The sequence below is a fragment of the Eumetopias jubatus genome, unplaced genomic scaffold, assembly GCF_037043125.1.
Source record: "Eumetopias jubatus isolate StellerSeaLion01/CBP00866 unplaced genomic scaffold, mEumJub1_p1.0 scaffold_6, whole genome shotgun sequence".
Lineage (NCBI taxonomy): Eukaryota > Metazoa > Chordata > Mammalia > Carnivora > Otariidae > Eumetopias > Eumetopias jubatus.
In genome coordinates this window covers 129032937-129048734 of record NW_028274812.1, presented here as the reverse complement: position 1 = coordinate 129048734, position 15798 = coordinate 129032937, and the positions used below count along the sequence as shown (strand labels likewise).

The 15798-nt window shown below is 44.4% G+C and overlaps 1 protein-coding gene across 3 annotated transcripts in view; it reads right to left on the bottom strand.

The window, feature by feature from the left end:
- DSP (desmoplakin) overlaps nt 1–10530 on the bottom strand; it is a 43319-nt gene extending 32789 nt beyond the window's left edge. For all 3 annotated transcript variants that reach the window (XM_028122881.2, XM_028122882.2, XM_028122883.2), the window contains exon 1: nt 10319–10530. In XM_028122881.2, coding sequence (XP_027978682.1) covers nt 10319–10530 — 212 coding nt within the window. The remainder of the gene's footprint in view (nt 1–10318) is intronic.
- Nucleotides 10531–15798: the final 5268 nt, after the last annotated feature.

Here is a 15798-nt window from a genome sequence, read left to right as displayed (position 1 = left end):
AATCTGGCACATTACATCGCTGACATGTAAACAGGACTCCATCAGTTGTCAAAACTTGCGCAAAATTCCAATTGCCTTAGAATCACAGGAAAGAAATTCAAGAGGCAAAGGGAAAAAATTGGGAAATACAAAAAGCTCATTTAGAACCCTAGGATGGATAAGGAATTAGGAAGGTCCTGTGTAATTATCTTTGTTTTCTTTCTTGAACGGGGATGAGAGTAGCTTTGTTCAGAAGCATTTAGTGATTGTTTTCAGCAATCTGGTTCAGAGAGTGATTCCCACATAGAAAGCCAGTCCTCAGTTTATAAATGAAGGGGCTATCTCTTAGTGCAATGGAAAGTCAGCGTCCCTTAAATGACTTAATAACTCATGCTGTTGTAAAAAGTATCACAAATTGAGCTGTAAGAGCCGATAGGGGAAACTGGGTGAAGGGTCTATGAAAACTCTCTAGTAGCTTTGCAACTTTTCTGTAAAAGTGAAAATATTTCAAAATAAAAATGTATTTAAAAAAAAAAAGCAGGGAGGCCAACTCAGCTGTGAATGAACAGACCACAGGGTACATACAAGTCTTTTTAAGAGTGAGTTTATGACACTAAATTCTAAATTCATTTGACAACAAAATATAAAACTCACCAGCTTCTTGGAAACCAACTATTAGTTACATGACACAGAAATGAATCGTATCCAGCAAAAAGGGAGGTGAGGAAGTTAAATGTTGGCTTAAAATACTGGTGGACTTCTACATTTTTTTTGTCCCCTCCTCCTTTTAGAAGACATTCTCTAGAGAGTGGTTGACATCTCTATAAATTTAGATGCCATCTAAACTGCTTCCTCTCCCCTACATACATCTGAACTTAAAACAAAACAAAACAGAAAAACCCAGGCAACTTCATATGTTGCTGATAATTCTAAAAAGACTTCTTCATGCTTCACTAAAGGACCTGCCTACGTTCACCACACATGCCCTAGATGTCCGCTAAAACCCTGTATGTGTTGCTTGGCAATTAATTGAATAGATTAAAAACAATACAGGAAAGAGAAATGCACAAAGATCTAATTTTTTAAGGGTCAACAAAAAAGGAAAACCTAAGTGTTAGAACAATATAATGAAGAATCTTTGGCCTTGCTCTTTGTCTATAGGAAAATATGATCTACTTAACCAAATTCCATCTGACACACAACTTCTCAAGACTTCGTCTGGCTCTTAAAGCAAAATCCACGCATCCCATCTTTCATCTGTAAGACTCTCACTTCGGTCCGAGGTGTGGCTGAGAACAACCTCTGGACACAGAGCTAGGTGAGAAAGGGAACCGGTTGTACACTTTTTCTCATAGGTTGGTCGATCAAAACCAGACAGAGGAAGGGAAACTCGGACACACTGAGGTTTGGTGACTGGGGAAAAGAGAATCTACTTTCACGTTCAGTGTGAGTGTCTTTGGCCCAAGGGAGGATCCACGCAGAAATGGCTGTACTTAAATCAAGGAGGCAGTGCGAGCAAAAGGATTGTGACTCATGGAGTCCGTCCAGCGTCAGGCACTCAAACGTGTGCAGTGCTGGATCCTTCAGCCAGGACAGCTGGCTTCGGGGAACACGTGTGTTTTTTTACAGTTGTGCGCCATTCACAATTTCCTAAGTCAAATCATATTTTTTTATTGACCACGTAACAATTCCAGAACTTGGGGAGGCTCAGTTGGTTAAGCGACTGCCTTCGGCTCAGATCATGATCCTGGAGTCTCGGGATCGAGTCCCGCACTGGGCTCCCTGCTCAGGGGCGGGGAGTCTGCTTCTCCCTCTGACCCTCCCTGCCTCTCATGTGCTCTCTCTCTCTCTCTCTCATTCTCTCTCTCAACTAAATAAATAAAATCTTTAAAAAAAAAATCTATTCCAGAGCTTTTTTTTTTAATATCAGAAATGTCTAGACCTGGGTTTTCTCATCTGTTAGCCTAGATGATACTTAAGATTTCTTTAGCTCACTCTTCTGTAACTCTGTTTCATAAAACTACCAAACAAACTCAGTCCTACTGAGAATAATATAAAAGTCTGTTCTGTCTTCATGGCAGTGAAGTTTTCCCTTCAGTTCATACAGTGAATGGGAAAATGCAAGATTATATCATAGGTGAAGAAATAGTTTTTAAATAAATGTACTTATTTAACAAGCTTAGGAAGATTTTAAAAAAATCGCTGGCCTCAAAGAACTTTTCAGTACTGGTACATATAAATGTTGGGGTGCAGAGATTTTAAACCATGGTGGGAATTTAACTAACAAGCTCAAAGTTCACGTTTTAAATCCATTTCAGTGACAAGGAAAATGAAAGATGTCATGTTTAAAAAAAAAAAAAAAAGGCCCACAAGAAAACAAAACTGATTTGGGTCAAATCAATCAAAAAATATTGACTTCTAAACTAAAATTAATAGCTGTCCTTGAAAAAAATAACATTTGTCCTCCAAAGTTTTTAACTGTTCTGAAATTCTGGTTTTTATCTTCAAACTTACAAAGGCAAATGATTCATACGACAAAGAACCTGCCTGTACAAACATTTTTTTTTAATTCATTCTAAAACTTGTTTAAACAAGTAATGGTTCGAACAGTTTACATAATGATCCTTTCAACAAGAGCTAAAAGGAAAATGCGTTTGGATTTTAATCTAAATTTTAAGCTTAGAGCACACAAATATGTGAACAATATTAGAGAGCTTTCTATGTTTTATTTTACTACTGACAAATAACATTCTCTTCTTAAAAAATAAGATTTCAAAATTAGCTGTTTTAAGACATTAGTTTAACACTTATTGCCAAGAATATTATAGGAAAAAAATACAAGACAAATATTTTGAACAGAGGCATGCAACATTACAAGGTAAATTTTTTTTTTTACTTTTTGTTTTTAATCCAGACTGCTCATTACACACGTGGCCCATGCCAACGAATTTTGTATTTCTTTCTGTGGATATATTTTTCTCTTATTGGATTCCTTCTTTTCTTCCTTCCTCTCTCTCTCTCTCTCTCTCTCTCTCTCTCTCTCTTCTCTGCCACCATCTTTCTTTTGTTCATTCCATCAACTTAAGGGTCCTGAATGGGTACCAGAAATGGCATTTTATGTCTTTTTATGTATTCAGGTTCATACAATAATGGCCTTAGAAAGGCTCAATAAATATTGGTTGGAAAATATAATTATATGATGCATCAATTAATATTGATCTTAAAGCCTATTTGCTTAGCTCTTTATAACTTTCAAAGCATTTTAACGTATACTATTTTGAGTTTCTTTAAAGGATCTTAAAAGGGGAAAAAGTGATCTTTTTACTTTCTTATTAAAGGACGATATTATTCCTCCAAGACACACCAAACACACTACACACTACACATCAGTCGAAATGTCATGTATCCATCCTTTGGAAGTCGCAGGCCAAATGCTGCCTCCTCCTGAGCTCTTGCGTTCTCACCTCTGCCCTTATTCTGCACTAGTTATTTACACACCTGTCTACCCCAGTCCTGGAGAGCAAAGTCCTACATCTTAGTCACCTGTGACTCCTACATGCACCTAACAACCCAGTTTTGCACACAGAAGGCACTTAATGAATGCATGTTTGTTTGGTTTAGTAAAGGAGAAGAAAAACAAAAGCAAATAAAAGACTGATCTGAGACTATGACCACCATCTCATTCCCCTGATTTCCAAAGCCAAGTCAGGTAGCACACCTGCCCTGTTTCCTAACCCCCATTCCCACCCCAACAATGTGCAAAAGGGGTTTTTCTATAAATTTTAGAAAGGGGGCCTCCTCTGAGCCTTCATTTTGTCCTCACCCAGGAGCTCTGGAAGCAGTCTCTAATAAAAGCTCTACTTCCTTTCCTTTTTTTTTTTAATTTTCACACTGTTTTCGGTGGACTGGAGCATTGTGGGGCAAACAGATGACATACCATTAACTTCATGAACACTTTGAAGTCAGGTAGACTAAGAGTCCGTTCCCTGCTCAGCCACTTCTACTCATAGAGCCTGTGACTTTGAGCAAATGCAGACTCACTGTGCTTGGAGTTTCTGCATCTGTAACACGTAGGAACACACCCACCTCCTGGGGTTGACATGATGCTTAAGAGGAGCCAGGAAGGTCGGCAAAGCCCCGCACAAACCCAATCCTCACAGCTGCTGCTGCTGGGATAAGATTCTCAGATTTCAGTTTTATTTTTCATTTTGTGTTTTTGTCTCAGTGCATAATTTGGAACTTTGTCCAAGGATTTTTTGCATCAAATTGGGATAGGGTGAGAAGCGCAAAAAAAAAAGATGAAAAAGAAGACATGGATTAGGTCCTAAATGTGAGGCATTTCAGAGGTTCCCAAAATTATTAAAGGCCTGAAAATAAAAGTTTGAGACGATTCAAAGAGAGTGACACATTTTAACAGCACAAAACTTATTAAAGGGATAAGAAGATTCAGAAAAAGATACCCTCTTTTCCTTCATTAAGTGGGGGATGATACATGAATATTTGGTCCTTACAAACTTAATGCCACAATAAGGATTTCTATTTTGAATTATTCCCCTATGGGAAACCTCCCATTCATTCTGAAGCCTAAAAAAAAAAAAAAAAAATCATTTATAGGTTATCTGGTTATTCATCAAGAAACCAGCTCCTTTTTAACTTTTTTCAGGTGCCACATGAGGCAAGGGATGTTAGGTTTGCATGTCAAAAAATTTCATTCCAGGGGCACCTGGATGGCTCAGTTGGGAGAGCGTGCAACTTGATCTGGGGGTTGTAAGTTCGAGCCCCACGTTGGGCATAGAGATTACTAAACATTTCACATTTGAGGTCCTTGCAGGTCCTGGACCCGTCCAGTCCCAGGTGTTAGTGATAAGATGTAAATGGTTGGGCTGCAGTAACATTTTCCAGGATGTTGCCTCAAAGGAGAGGCTAGCTGAGTCTTAGGGTCTATGGGGGGAGGGGGGCTGCCTTCAGTATCAGAACCACACCTACCATTTCCCACTCAGTGCAGGACAGAGAAAGGGCAAAGCAAAGGGTGGGGCAATGCCCTAAGCACCACAGCCTCCAGACTGAAGCACTCCTTCTAGAACCTCCTCATCTGGAAAGACTGGTTGGCTGAGGGTTGAGTTAGGCTCCCCAAGTCACACCCAAGCCCGCCTTTGCTCCACCCTAGGCAGTCAGCTCTGAGGCATCAGGGGCATCAGCAGGTTTTGTCTCTTTCCCAAGACATTTCAGTCGCCTGAACAACAATGAAATTATGCCCATATTTAGAGAAAAAATTAACTGCTGTTGAAAGGTGTTTTGTAGATCTGACCAACATGAGTTGGCTGAATGCAGCATCCTACTGTGTTCTTTCCTAAGCAGATGGACACCCTACTGGATTAATAACAAAAGAATACAATGGTTATGAAATAAATATTTCACAGGAATGCTACAGATTAAAAAAAGAGTTTTAGATAGAATTTACAAGTACAAAAGATGAATTGTGATAGCCAAGGTTTGATCTTTTCTTGATCCACTGTAGTATTTTGGATTCAAATGTAGCTCAACCACTAACCTGTGTGACCTAGGCCAAGTCATAAAGTCACTACTTTAACCTCAGTTTGCTATCTGTAAAATGCGAAGCTTGAGATAACGTTCATAAGATACCTGGCACATCACAGGTGTTTGTCAGGTAATGGTAACTATTATTAACCACTGATCTGATATTTTTATAAAAGAGGGAACTTACTCAAAGTTAATAACCATGTAAGTGTTATCTGCCCTAGATTAAGCTAAACTGAATCTTACTTTGCAATCACTTCCCAGAAAAATATTTAGAAGATCCCTGCTGTGAGTCACCCGACTCCAAGCCTGTTTTCTCAGACTCTCCCTGGCCTCCCTCCTCCAGCTCTCAGGGCCAGCTGCCATTCCATCTGGCCACAACCACTTTCCTGTCCCTCGGCCAGGCCACCACCCTCAGTCAGACTCATCACCTCTCTCCTTCATGTCTGATGGCTTCGCATCTCCCTCCGCACCTGCACGCAGCTGCCACAGGAACAGTCCTACAGCTCACTAGGAACAGTCTTATTTCCCTGCTCCTGCAATGGAGGACACTATCCCTTGCTGTGGTGAAATCCGCAATGGCTCCCCTCTGCCTATCCACATTGCCCACCACGGAGTCAAGGTGTCCCAGCCTCTGGCCCCAACCTGCCCTTCCTCCTGACGTCTTACCGTTTCCCACTCAGACAGGAGACCGCTCTACAGGCCTTGAATATGCTCTGGGTTTTTCACCTCCCAGACTTCTCTCATGCTCTTCTCTCCCCCTGGAATGCTCTCTGCCCACCCATCTTGACCAACCAAAACACTCCCGAGTCAATTTAAGCACCACTTTCTTTAGAAAATCTCACTATGCCTCCACCACAGATGTTATATTTAAGAAGCCTTGAAGTCATTGATACCCTCCTGTTATCCTTTTGTATCATGGTGCTTATTTTCCTTTAAAGAGCTATGGTCCTTTCAAGAAGTCTTCCTATTTTCACCTTTGACTCTCCTTGATGCCTAACACACAGCACATATTCCTCATTTGCTGCATGAATGAATGAATGAATGAATGAATAGAACTGAGATACTTTCATTGTTTAAGTACAGGAACGTCCAGTCTACTACAAAAGGTCCATGGTCTAAGGGCACAGGCTGACAGGAGGACAGAGGTGAGCAGCCCTGGGTTCTCGTGCCAACTTAGCCATGAGTGGACTCGGGGATTTAGGGCAAGTCTTACTCTACTCATCTCCAAAGTGGAAGAATGAGGCTTCTGTACACTTTTGCACTCTCCCCAGCTCTAAAATTCAAAGCAAATAGACCCATGTATCTCTTGCTAAGAAAGAGGCTTCTTTTTAAAAGATGGTTTAAAACGAACTTTAGTATCAAATAGAGATCACACGTATTTTGGCTTTGAAATCACAAGTTCTAGAGAAAAGTAAGCATTAACTTTATAACCACATATTTCTGCAGCTTACTGACTATATTTGACTTTTAATCCTCCAACAATATCCACACTTTGATCAGTGAAAGAGCCAACTGTGGGACTTCGTCACTTGGCCACCAAATTTCACTACAGATTTGTCATTTCTTTTAACCACAGGAACAAGGCTGTGGTAGTTCTGCCTAAATTGAAAGCCATATTAATATAACATCCTATACAAGCAAAATTCACAGTTTAAATTTTCAAAAATATACCTCTTACATCATCAAGCACGTAACTTTTACCAAACTTTGAAATACTAAGTAAAGCAAAAGAAATGAAAGTAGTTGTGATTCCATTCAGACTACAATAAAGAAAACACAGAAGATGGGTGGGCAGGGGAGGGAGAACTGCAAACGAGATAAAATACTGTCTTAAGAACTGACAAGTGTTGTTAATATAAAGCACAGACACAGGAAGATGTTTTAAATTCATCTTAAAAATAAGATTTGGGCTTTTCACACACTCAAATTAGTTTATTTAGGGAAAGATTAAATACAAGCACCGCTTCTTTAAAATCCCGATTATTTTTTAAAAAAATCACTCAGACAATAAAGTGGCAGTTTTTTAAATAAACAAGCTTAAATCCAACCAACAGTTTTCATGCCAGTTTTCGTGCCTCAAGAAGAAACAAAACCCTTTATTTGGAAAAACTTGGGGTCAGAAAAGCACTTATTAAATTCTTAATCCTCCTTCATTTGGCAGAGGGCAGTCGGGTCAGAGATGGCATCCTACTTACTACGAAGTACATGCTCTGGGACAACAAATCCCTCCGCTCAAAACCATTTAAAAACACCAGAAAAAAAGGTGTGCGGGCAAGCCCCATCTCTCTTCAGTCAGTCATCGTTATTTTTAAGATGCACAAGTCAGCAGTTGCGGGCAATTTTTGTGTGTGTGCTAATTCTCTAATTCCAGAAGGGTCAGCCGCACCACTGGCTGCCCAGGCGTGCTGGGAGAATCCCCATTACTGGATCCAGAAAGAAGGGCCCCACGCTGACTCCAGCCCCCAAGCAAGACGCCCCGCTGCCCCAGCGGATCAACATCAAAGCGCAGAAAGAAACACCCGTGCCCCAAATTAGGTAATTCAAAACTTCAGTCTGTTTTCCCTTCCCAAAGAGACGTAAAATTTGACATATTTATAAACAGCTTTTAGGTTGGAAAAAAAGAACACAAGAAATAATACTATGGAAAAACATTGAGCCTCCTCGAAATTTAGTGTTTCCGTGAAGAAGCCTTATAAACCATGGATCTTTACGCAGTTCATTAGCCGATATATTAATTCAGTACAAATTTGCCTCTACAGGAGGCCGAGGGAGTGAAATATTCCATTAACAGTAATGTTTATTATCAATTAAAAAAATAAGGACTCTAGATGGACAGAATCATATTTTTATTAAAAAAATACAAAATCAAAATGAAATACTTGGTTCATAAAATGCCAGGGGAAAAAAAATTGCTGCTCAAGAATCCTTGCAAAATTCTGACTTGACTATAAATGTGTGGATTAAAAGAACGTGCTGCCCAAATACAGGGAGACTGGGAGGGAAAGGTAAAGTGTCAGATTTAATCGGTTGGCCAAGTTTTAGAACAAACTTAAAAACCAAAGTGATAACTGGCATAACTTTCTCCCCATTTTTCCTAGTACTTGGCACATTTCTCCTGGAAATCCCCGGGGTGCATTATGTTCAGAAAACAAGAGCTCCAAGATTGAGACAATTCTTCGCTAACTCAAAAAGAGGAACTCAATTGTCAAGATGCTCGGGGGGGGGGGGCGGGGGGGATTAAATGCAAATAAACCGAAGCAGAAAACAGGTCCCAACTCGAGTAGTCCCTGCCTTCAAAACTGCTGGTAAAACAAAAAACTCCCGGAGTGTATTCAGGTAGCTCCTCCCCAGCCTAAGGCCACAAGGCAGGGTAAATAATTCTCTGGAACGCAGGCCAGTTTTCCAAAAGCCCTCCTTGGGAAGGGCTTGCAGGGGGGCGGGGAGGGCGTGGACCGCAAAATTCTCACGGCTCTCGTGGGCATCCCCGCGTCCAGCTGTGGGGACCGAGTACATGCAGCCTCATTATCTTCCCTCATCCTCCCAAATGACCCCCGCGATCAGTTTCCGCGACGATTCTGAGGAGCAGACCCTGCCCACATCCCGGGGGGGTCCTTGACCGGGACAGGCCCCCAGCATCGCGGGCTGGCGCGGATAAGAAGCAGCGCCCTCCCCGCCACATGTCCCCCGCTCCCACTCGCAGACCCTGCGCCCTCACTCCGCTACCAATAATACACTGAGGTCCTTCCTCCGGGGCTTTTTTAAAAAGAGGAAACCAAGGGGGCGCCTGGGTGGCTCAGTTGTTAAGCGTCTGCCTTCAGCTCAGGTCATGATCCCAGTGGTCCTGGGATCGAGCCCCGCATCGGGCTCCCTGCTCGGCGGGAAGCCTGCTTCTCCCTCTCCCACTCCCCCTGCTTGTGTTCCCTCTCTCACTGTGTCTCTCGCTCTTAAAAAATAAATAAAACCTTAAAAAAAAAAAAAAAAGAGGAAACCAAGGGCAAAGGCGTAGGGCCACGGGTACGCTCGCCGGCGGGGGCTGCGGCGCAGCGGAGCAAGGGGAACAGGCGCGTCCCGGCGGAGCTCGGACCTGGGGCGGGCCGGCTGCCCCTGCCGGGAAGCTCAGTTTGGGTAGCAGGGGAGACCGAGGCGGGGTCTTCTCGGGACCGGACCCCGCCTGTGCCGAGGGGGGTGATCTCGGGGTGACCAGGCATTTGGGATAAGCCGTGAGAGGTGGAGGAGCCCCGAATCCGAACCCTGGCTACAGGACAGGCCGGCGTCCCCGCTCCTTTACTGCTGTTCTACTCTCGGTTACACTTGGTTAGGTTGGGTTTTTGATGTCGCAGCCCCGCCCGACCTCCCACCTGCCGGCAGGGACAAAGGGGATGGCAGCCGGGCCCGGCCGCGCAGGGGGCAGTCGTGGAGGCAGAGACCCCCGCGGCCCGCGCGCCCGCCGCGTCCTCCTGCACCCCTCGCTGGCCAGCCTCCTGCCCCGGCTTGCGGGAAGGGAGAAGGGCGGGACGGAGCACACGTTTGCAGGGAAGGAACCGCTCCTCTCCCGGCTCGCACACACCCACCCACCCCGGTGTGAGCAGCGTACGGGGCGGGAGGACACCGGGCCCCTACCCCAGCGCCAGCAGGAAATGCTTCCATGAACTCCAGCAAAACCACTTTCCTCCTTCAGGACCTGGCTTTTCCCCCAGGTCAGAGGAGGGCTCGGTCCCTCCCTTTCCCAACGTGCTGGGGTTCGGGGAGACCCCCACGGCCGCGAGCGCCCGGTGCCTGCCCGCCGGCCGGTACCCACCAGTAGCCGTCCGAGTTCTGGTCGGTGACCGTGCAGCGCCGGGAGTAGTACATCCTGCTGGTGGTGCCACCGCCGCCGCCGCCGCCGCCTCCCCCGCCGCCGCCGCCGCCGCCGCCGCAGGTCACCTCGTAGCGCAGGTCGGGACCGGACTCGGCGCGGGTCATGCGGCCCAGCGTGTTGATCCGCGGGTGGGAGCCTCCGTTGCAGCTCATGTCGGCGGGCACTGAGAGAGCCGCTCAGCGCCGAGGCATAAGCGAGGGCGGGCCGGCTCGGAGAAGGTGGAGGATTTAAGAGGAAAATCTACACACCGGAAATAGGGGCGGGCGCGCAGATGGGTGGCGGGGACGCTCCTGGCCACCAGGAGGGCCGTCCCGGCCGCTGCGAGCGCAGCGCGGCGCGGCGGGCGGAGGTTGGGCGCGGGGACTACGACGGGCGGGGAGCGGGAGCGGCAGGAAGAGCTGTGGCTCGGAGGGCGGCGAGGGCGCAGAGGAGCTGGCTCGCGGCTGGGTGTTGGTGTTGGTCGGTGGCCGCGCGAGTCTCCTCCCCGCTGGCACCCGGCGCCCAGGCCACACCTGGCCGGTTTCTTCCCAGGGCCGGGTGCAGCCGCCGCGCCTCCCAGCGCCCCCCCCCCCGCCCCGCCCCGGGTGTCACCGTCTCGCTCGGGCCGCCCCCCCCCACCTGCGCCCGCCGGCCCGCGGCTCCGCCCTGCGCCTCCGAGGCCCAGGGAATGCCGGCAGGGGCGGGGTCCCCGAGACCCGAGCGCCCCCGGCGCGGCGACCGAGGGGAGGCTTCGGCTGCGGACCCTGCTTTTCAGGATTTGCTCGGTCCCCCGGGCGGAAATAGGCCGAAAAATGAGGCCCATTCACTTGGGCGGTTACTTATTAAACATTTACTTTTTGCTAATCCCTGGAAACGGTGCCAGCCAAGCTGTGAACAGAAACATAATTGAGGAGAGCAAGCTTAGATAGTGAGGTTTCGTTTAGGGAGCTTTGAATTTTCTTTCACTCCAGGAATCCAGAAAAGTTGTCTCAGAAGTCCGATTTCCGACGTGTAAAACGAACCACCACTTTCTGGGGAAGTCTTCGCCATGAATAATTAATTTCTTTGGTGTGAGGATTAAAAGGAACACACTAACCACTTTTCCATGAAGTAAAAGGAAAATATACATTGTAATTTATTTTATTTTGCCGGCTGGTCGTCATTTTGAGCAAGAAATTGCAAAGACTTCCACCTCCAGACCCAGTTTTTGAATTTTTAAACAACCTTGGGAACTTGTGTCTCACGCCCCTGAGCACCTTCACCCTTGACCCATCCCTTTCGAAAGTCAGCTTTTCCCACAAGTCAGTGGCCTTCCTGGGACTTCAGTCTGAGAGCAGCAAAGAACCCTGGACAGAGATCACCCACTTGGTACAGATGAGTAACTCTGAGCCAGAACATTCCAGCAACTTTTTCCAGGGCCCCTCCCAATTAGGTGTGAACCACACTGTAGTCTCTGGGACCAGAGTTGAGGTACAGACCCAGTCAGACTACCCAGAAAAAGCTGTTTTTATAATTTGGAAAACTGTTAAATTACTCTTTAATAAACACCATTTAAAGATCTTTGCAGTAAGTATTTGTCATCTTCCCAAGCAATGCCCATTAACTTACCTTCTTAGACGATATATTCCGAAATGTTTGTGAACTGAAAAGAACAAAAATGGAACTACATTTGCATGTCCTAAAGAGAGTGGGGTAGTTTTCTAAAAGTTCCCATATTACAGCACCCCTAATCACACCTCACTTTTTAGGCACAAATCTTCAACAAAACATGCTGTTCTTTTTCTTCCCGATTGACCACAGAGTTGACCAGATTAAATACACTGAGATAAAAGTTTGCCACTGTTAGCACACTCAGTAATTCCCATCACTGTCTCAGTTTCCAATCCTTTTTAATAAATGGGAATGTGATAACGTTCAAATTCAAATGCTCACACAAACACTGATGTACAGACAAGAACAGTGTTTCTTCTGAAAATTGAATCAATGGCTGAAAGTCAGTCTCAGCACAAATCGCCCATAGTATCCATTGGTTGGAGGGGAGAAAAGCCATTTGGGGTGTTAGTGAATAATGCACATAATTTAATGTAGGGTGTTTTGTTGCCTCTATGCATCTCATTGGTTCAGCAAATAATTATAACCTACTGTATGGGAGGACCAATGTTGGACTTTGGAAAACACGAAGATGAATGAGGCATAGTCATTGCCCTGAAAAATATAGTAAACCTTCAATTAAAAAAATTCAGGGATTCCTTTATTCTAATAATGTGTAATGAGAAGGTCATGCAATTGCACAGGAGAACTCTCCTTAAAAACAAGACAAATCTATGAACCACATTCCACTGATGACAAAAGCTCCACCTAACTCACATTGGGTAGTCAGGAGCCTGGCTACACATAGATCCAAACACCACCCAGACTCACAGAGCTGTTCGATCTATTTATGAAACAGGAGAAGAGGTGAAAAGTACAACCTACCAATTACGCACCTCTGGCTACCATTACGTGGTAGCCTCTCCTATAGCTTCCTGAGCTCCTTTAGGTATTCCCAGGAAGGTGAACGGCTTCCAGCTAACCAAACATGCCAGGTTTGGGAAGACAATGGCTTCCATTTATCTTTCTCTAAAGATGATAAAGGAAGATAAAAGGATGAAATAAAAGATTGACATGATACATGGAATCCAGACATATACACATTAGTTGTCTAAATTGGCTCACCTCATAGAAGGTCCCGTGGTGAAGGTTGGAGATCAGAAGACTAGAGTTCCGATCTTAGTGCTACAATTTACTTGGGCAAGAGATCAATTTCTTCACATGCAGAATGGAAATAATAATCTTGCCCTGCCAATGTTATACTATGTGAACATTCTTGAAAACAGAAACATTATATAAAGCTAAGGTATCACCCATGAAACCAAAAGCTCTTTGCTAGATGGAAATTTTAGCCTTTAGTGTTTTTGTCTTTAATCCCCCATGAATCAGTAAAACTCCCTTTTGCAGACATTGAACCTTCATTCACATAAAAAGCAGTTATTAAACATCCACTATGCGGGACGCCTGGGTGGCTCAGTGGGTTAAGCATCTGCCTTCAGGTCAGGTCATGATCCCAGGGTCCTGGGCTTGAGTCTTGCATCGGGCCCCTTGCTCATCCGGGAGCCTACTTCTCCCTCTGCCTGCTACTCTCCCTGCTTGTGTTCTCTCTCTCTCTCTCTCTCTCTCTGACAAATAAATAAATAAAATCCTTTAAAAAAATAAAAAAATAAATATCCACTATGAGCCTCACCATAGGCTCAGCGTCGATCACATGAAGATGAATAAGGCAGGGCTCCCTTTCTGCAGGATATCAAGCCTGTGATAGGAAAACAAATCATTCCAGTACGTTCCATACCTTATTAAAAAGGCATGTTTATAGAATCTTGGGAGCACAGAAGGGTTTAGCTTATTTCTTACAACCAGGTTTAAAAAGTGCCCCATCCAAAATCTGGCAAAGTCCTCACTGGCTGACCTAACTAAGGTCAGCTATTTTTTTCCCTGCCACTTGTAGATACGTCCCCTTGTACTGTTAGAGACAGATCACTGACATGTAACTTTCTCTCTGGCCGACCTTAGAGATGACCTTGTGGTTAGGTGAGAGGCATCAGTCAGATCCTGAGCATATAAAACTAAACAGAGCACCTTGATTTCAAAGAGATTAGGAGGGATCATTTACTTGCTTAAAATCCCATGGGAACTCTCTCATATCTCTTTGTTGGTGAAATGATATGCCTTAGACACAGAAAAGATTTACAGCCCGTGAGTTAAAATAGCTGTTCCGCCTGCCAGGGGAGCAGTATTTTAACAAATCAGAACTACTAAGCTAGGATTGGAACTATAACATGAGGTAAAGAAAATGCCTCTTAAAATAGCTGACAATTTAATTTTGGGTTTAATCTTTGCTTTTTCCTTCTTGTGAGTAATATACAATCCTCCAGCAATCATTAAATCTGGGTTCTCAGTATCCCCAAAATAAGATTGATCTCTTAAAGTTGAAACTACTCATTGAAGAAAGCAATTTGATAAACCACATAAATTTCATCTCAAAAATAGAAAAATGTTGGCAAAACATATATATATATATATATACACAATAAATAGCTTTATTATCCTTGGTTCAAATGTCTTTCAGGAACCAGAGAATTTTTCTGTTTGTAGTGGTTTTTCGATTTTACCAGGGGAAGGGGGTTAACTTTTAAAAACATTAAAAAGCTGAGAGAAACTTCTCAAATACGTTTTCTGTCACTTGTAGTGAGAAGATTTGTTGGGGTTGCCAATTGTTTTGGTTTTCGCACAGGTCATATCTAATAAATGGTGCTATCCTTTAGGTTTTAAGAGTCTGGGGTTTTTTTATTGCCTTTAATTGGGTAGCATAGATATTGGGGATCTATCCATGCTTTCCTGCCTGATCCTCTTTTGCATTAAGAGCCCGAGTTGCAAGGTTGAGGGCTTGGAGGTTAAGGGCATGGGTGATGGTGAGCACAGCTTTGGACCACCAAGGGGCCACCCACACCCTTGGCCAAATGACTTCTAACCTGCCACGCTAAACAATAACTCACACTAATTTTTAGTGGGTAAGGCAGACAGTCAATACACACAATACAGGTGCCAAGTAAGTTAGCCTTTTAAATATGCCCTCAAAATAATTTTTTAAGCTCATCATGATTGTGAGGAACTGTCAGTCTGTCACGTTGGGACAGGAACACTTACTCAAACTTCTATAAATATAAAGTCAAGATGCAGATGATTGCTGGTAAACCCAGTTACCCCCAAATGCCACATGGATATATAATGTGTTAATAGCCACGTGAAGAAAATTATGAATAGCTACTTAGCCTTTACTGAAGGAATTCAAAACTGATGTTCCATAGAGAATTTCAGAAACAAATGCTGCCATAAAGAATTTTTATAGCAGCTGTTCTCAAAACTTTTAGAGCCTTGGAACTCTTTTTACAAGGGAAGCCCTGTGAGAGCAGCCAATAGCCAGAACAGATCATGATAGTGCCAGACTGGCCATAGCTTGATGGGAGCCCACGGTCCTCCCTCTGCACCTGCCCTGTGCCTTCTGGTGCTGTAGCCCCAGAAAGATTTCCCCAACTAAAGTGTCATATAAACCAAAACCCACATTTTATTTTTTTTTAAGATTTTCTATTCATTTATTTGAAAGAGAGAGAGAGCGCGTGCGTGCAGGAGTTGGGGGGAGGGGCAGAGGGAGAGGGAGAAGCAGACTCCCCGCTGAGTGTGGAGCTCAATGTGGGGCTCAATCCCAGGACCCTGAGCTCATGACCTGAGCCGAAGGCAGATGCCCAACGACTGAGCCACCCAGACGCTCCCAAAACCCACATTTTAATTAAAGAAAATAGTGAGTCCCAGAGAGGTTAAGAACCTTTCCTGAGTTACTTTATCTAAAA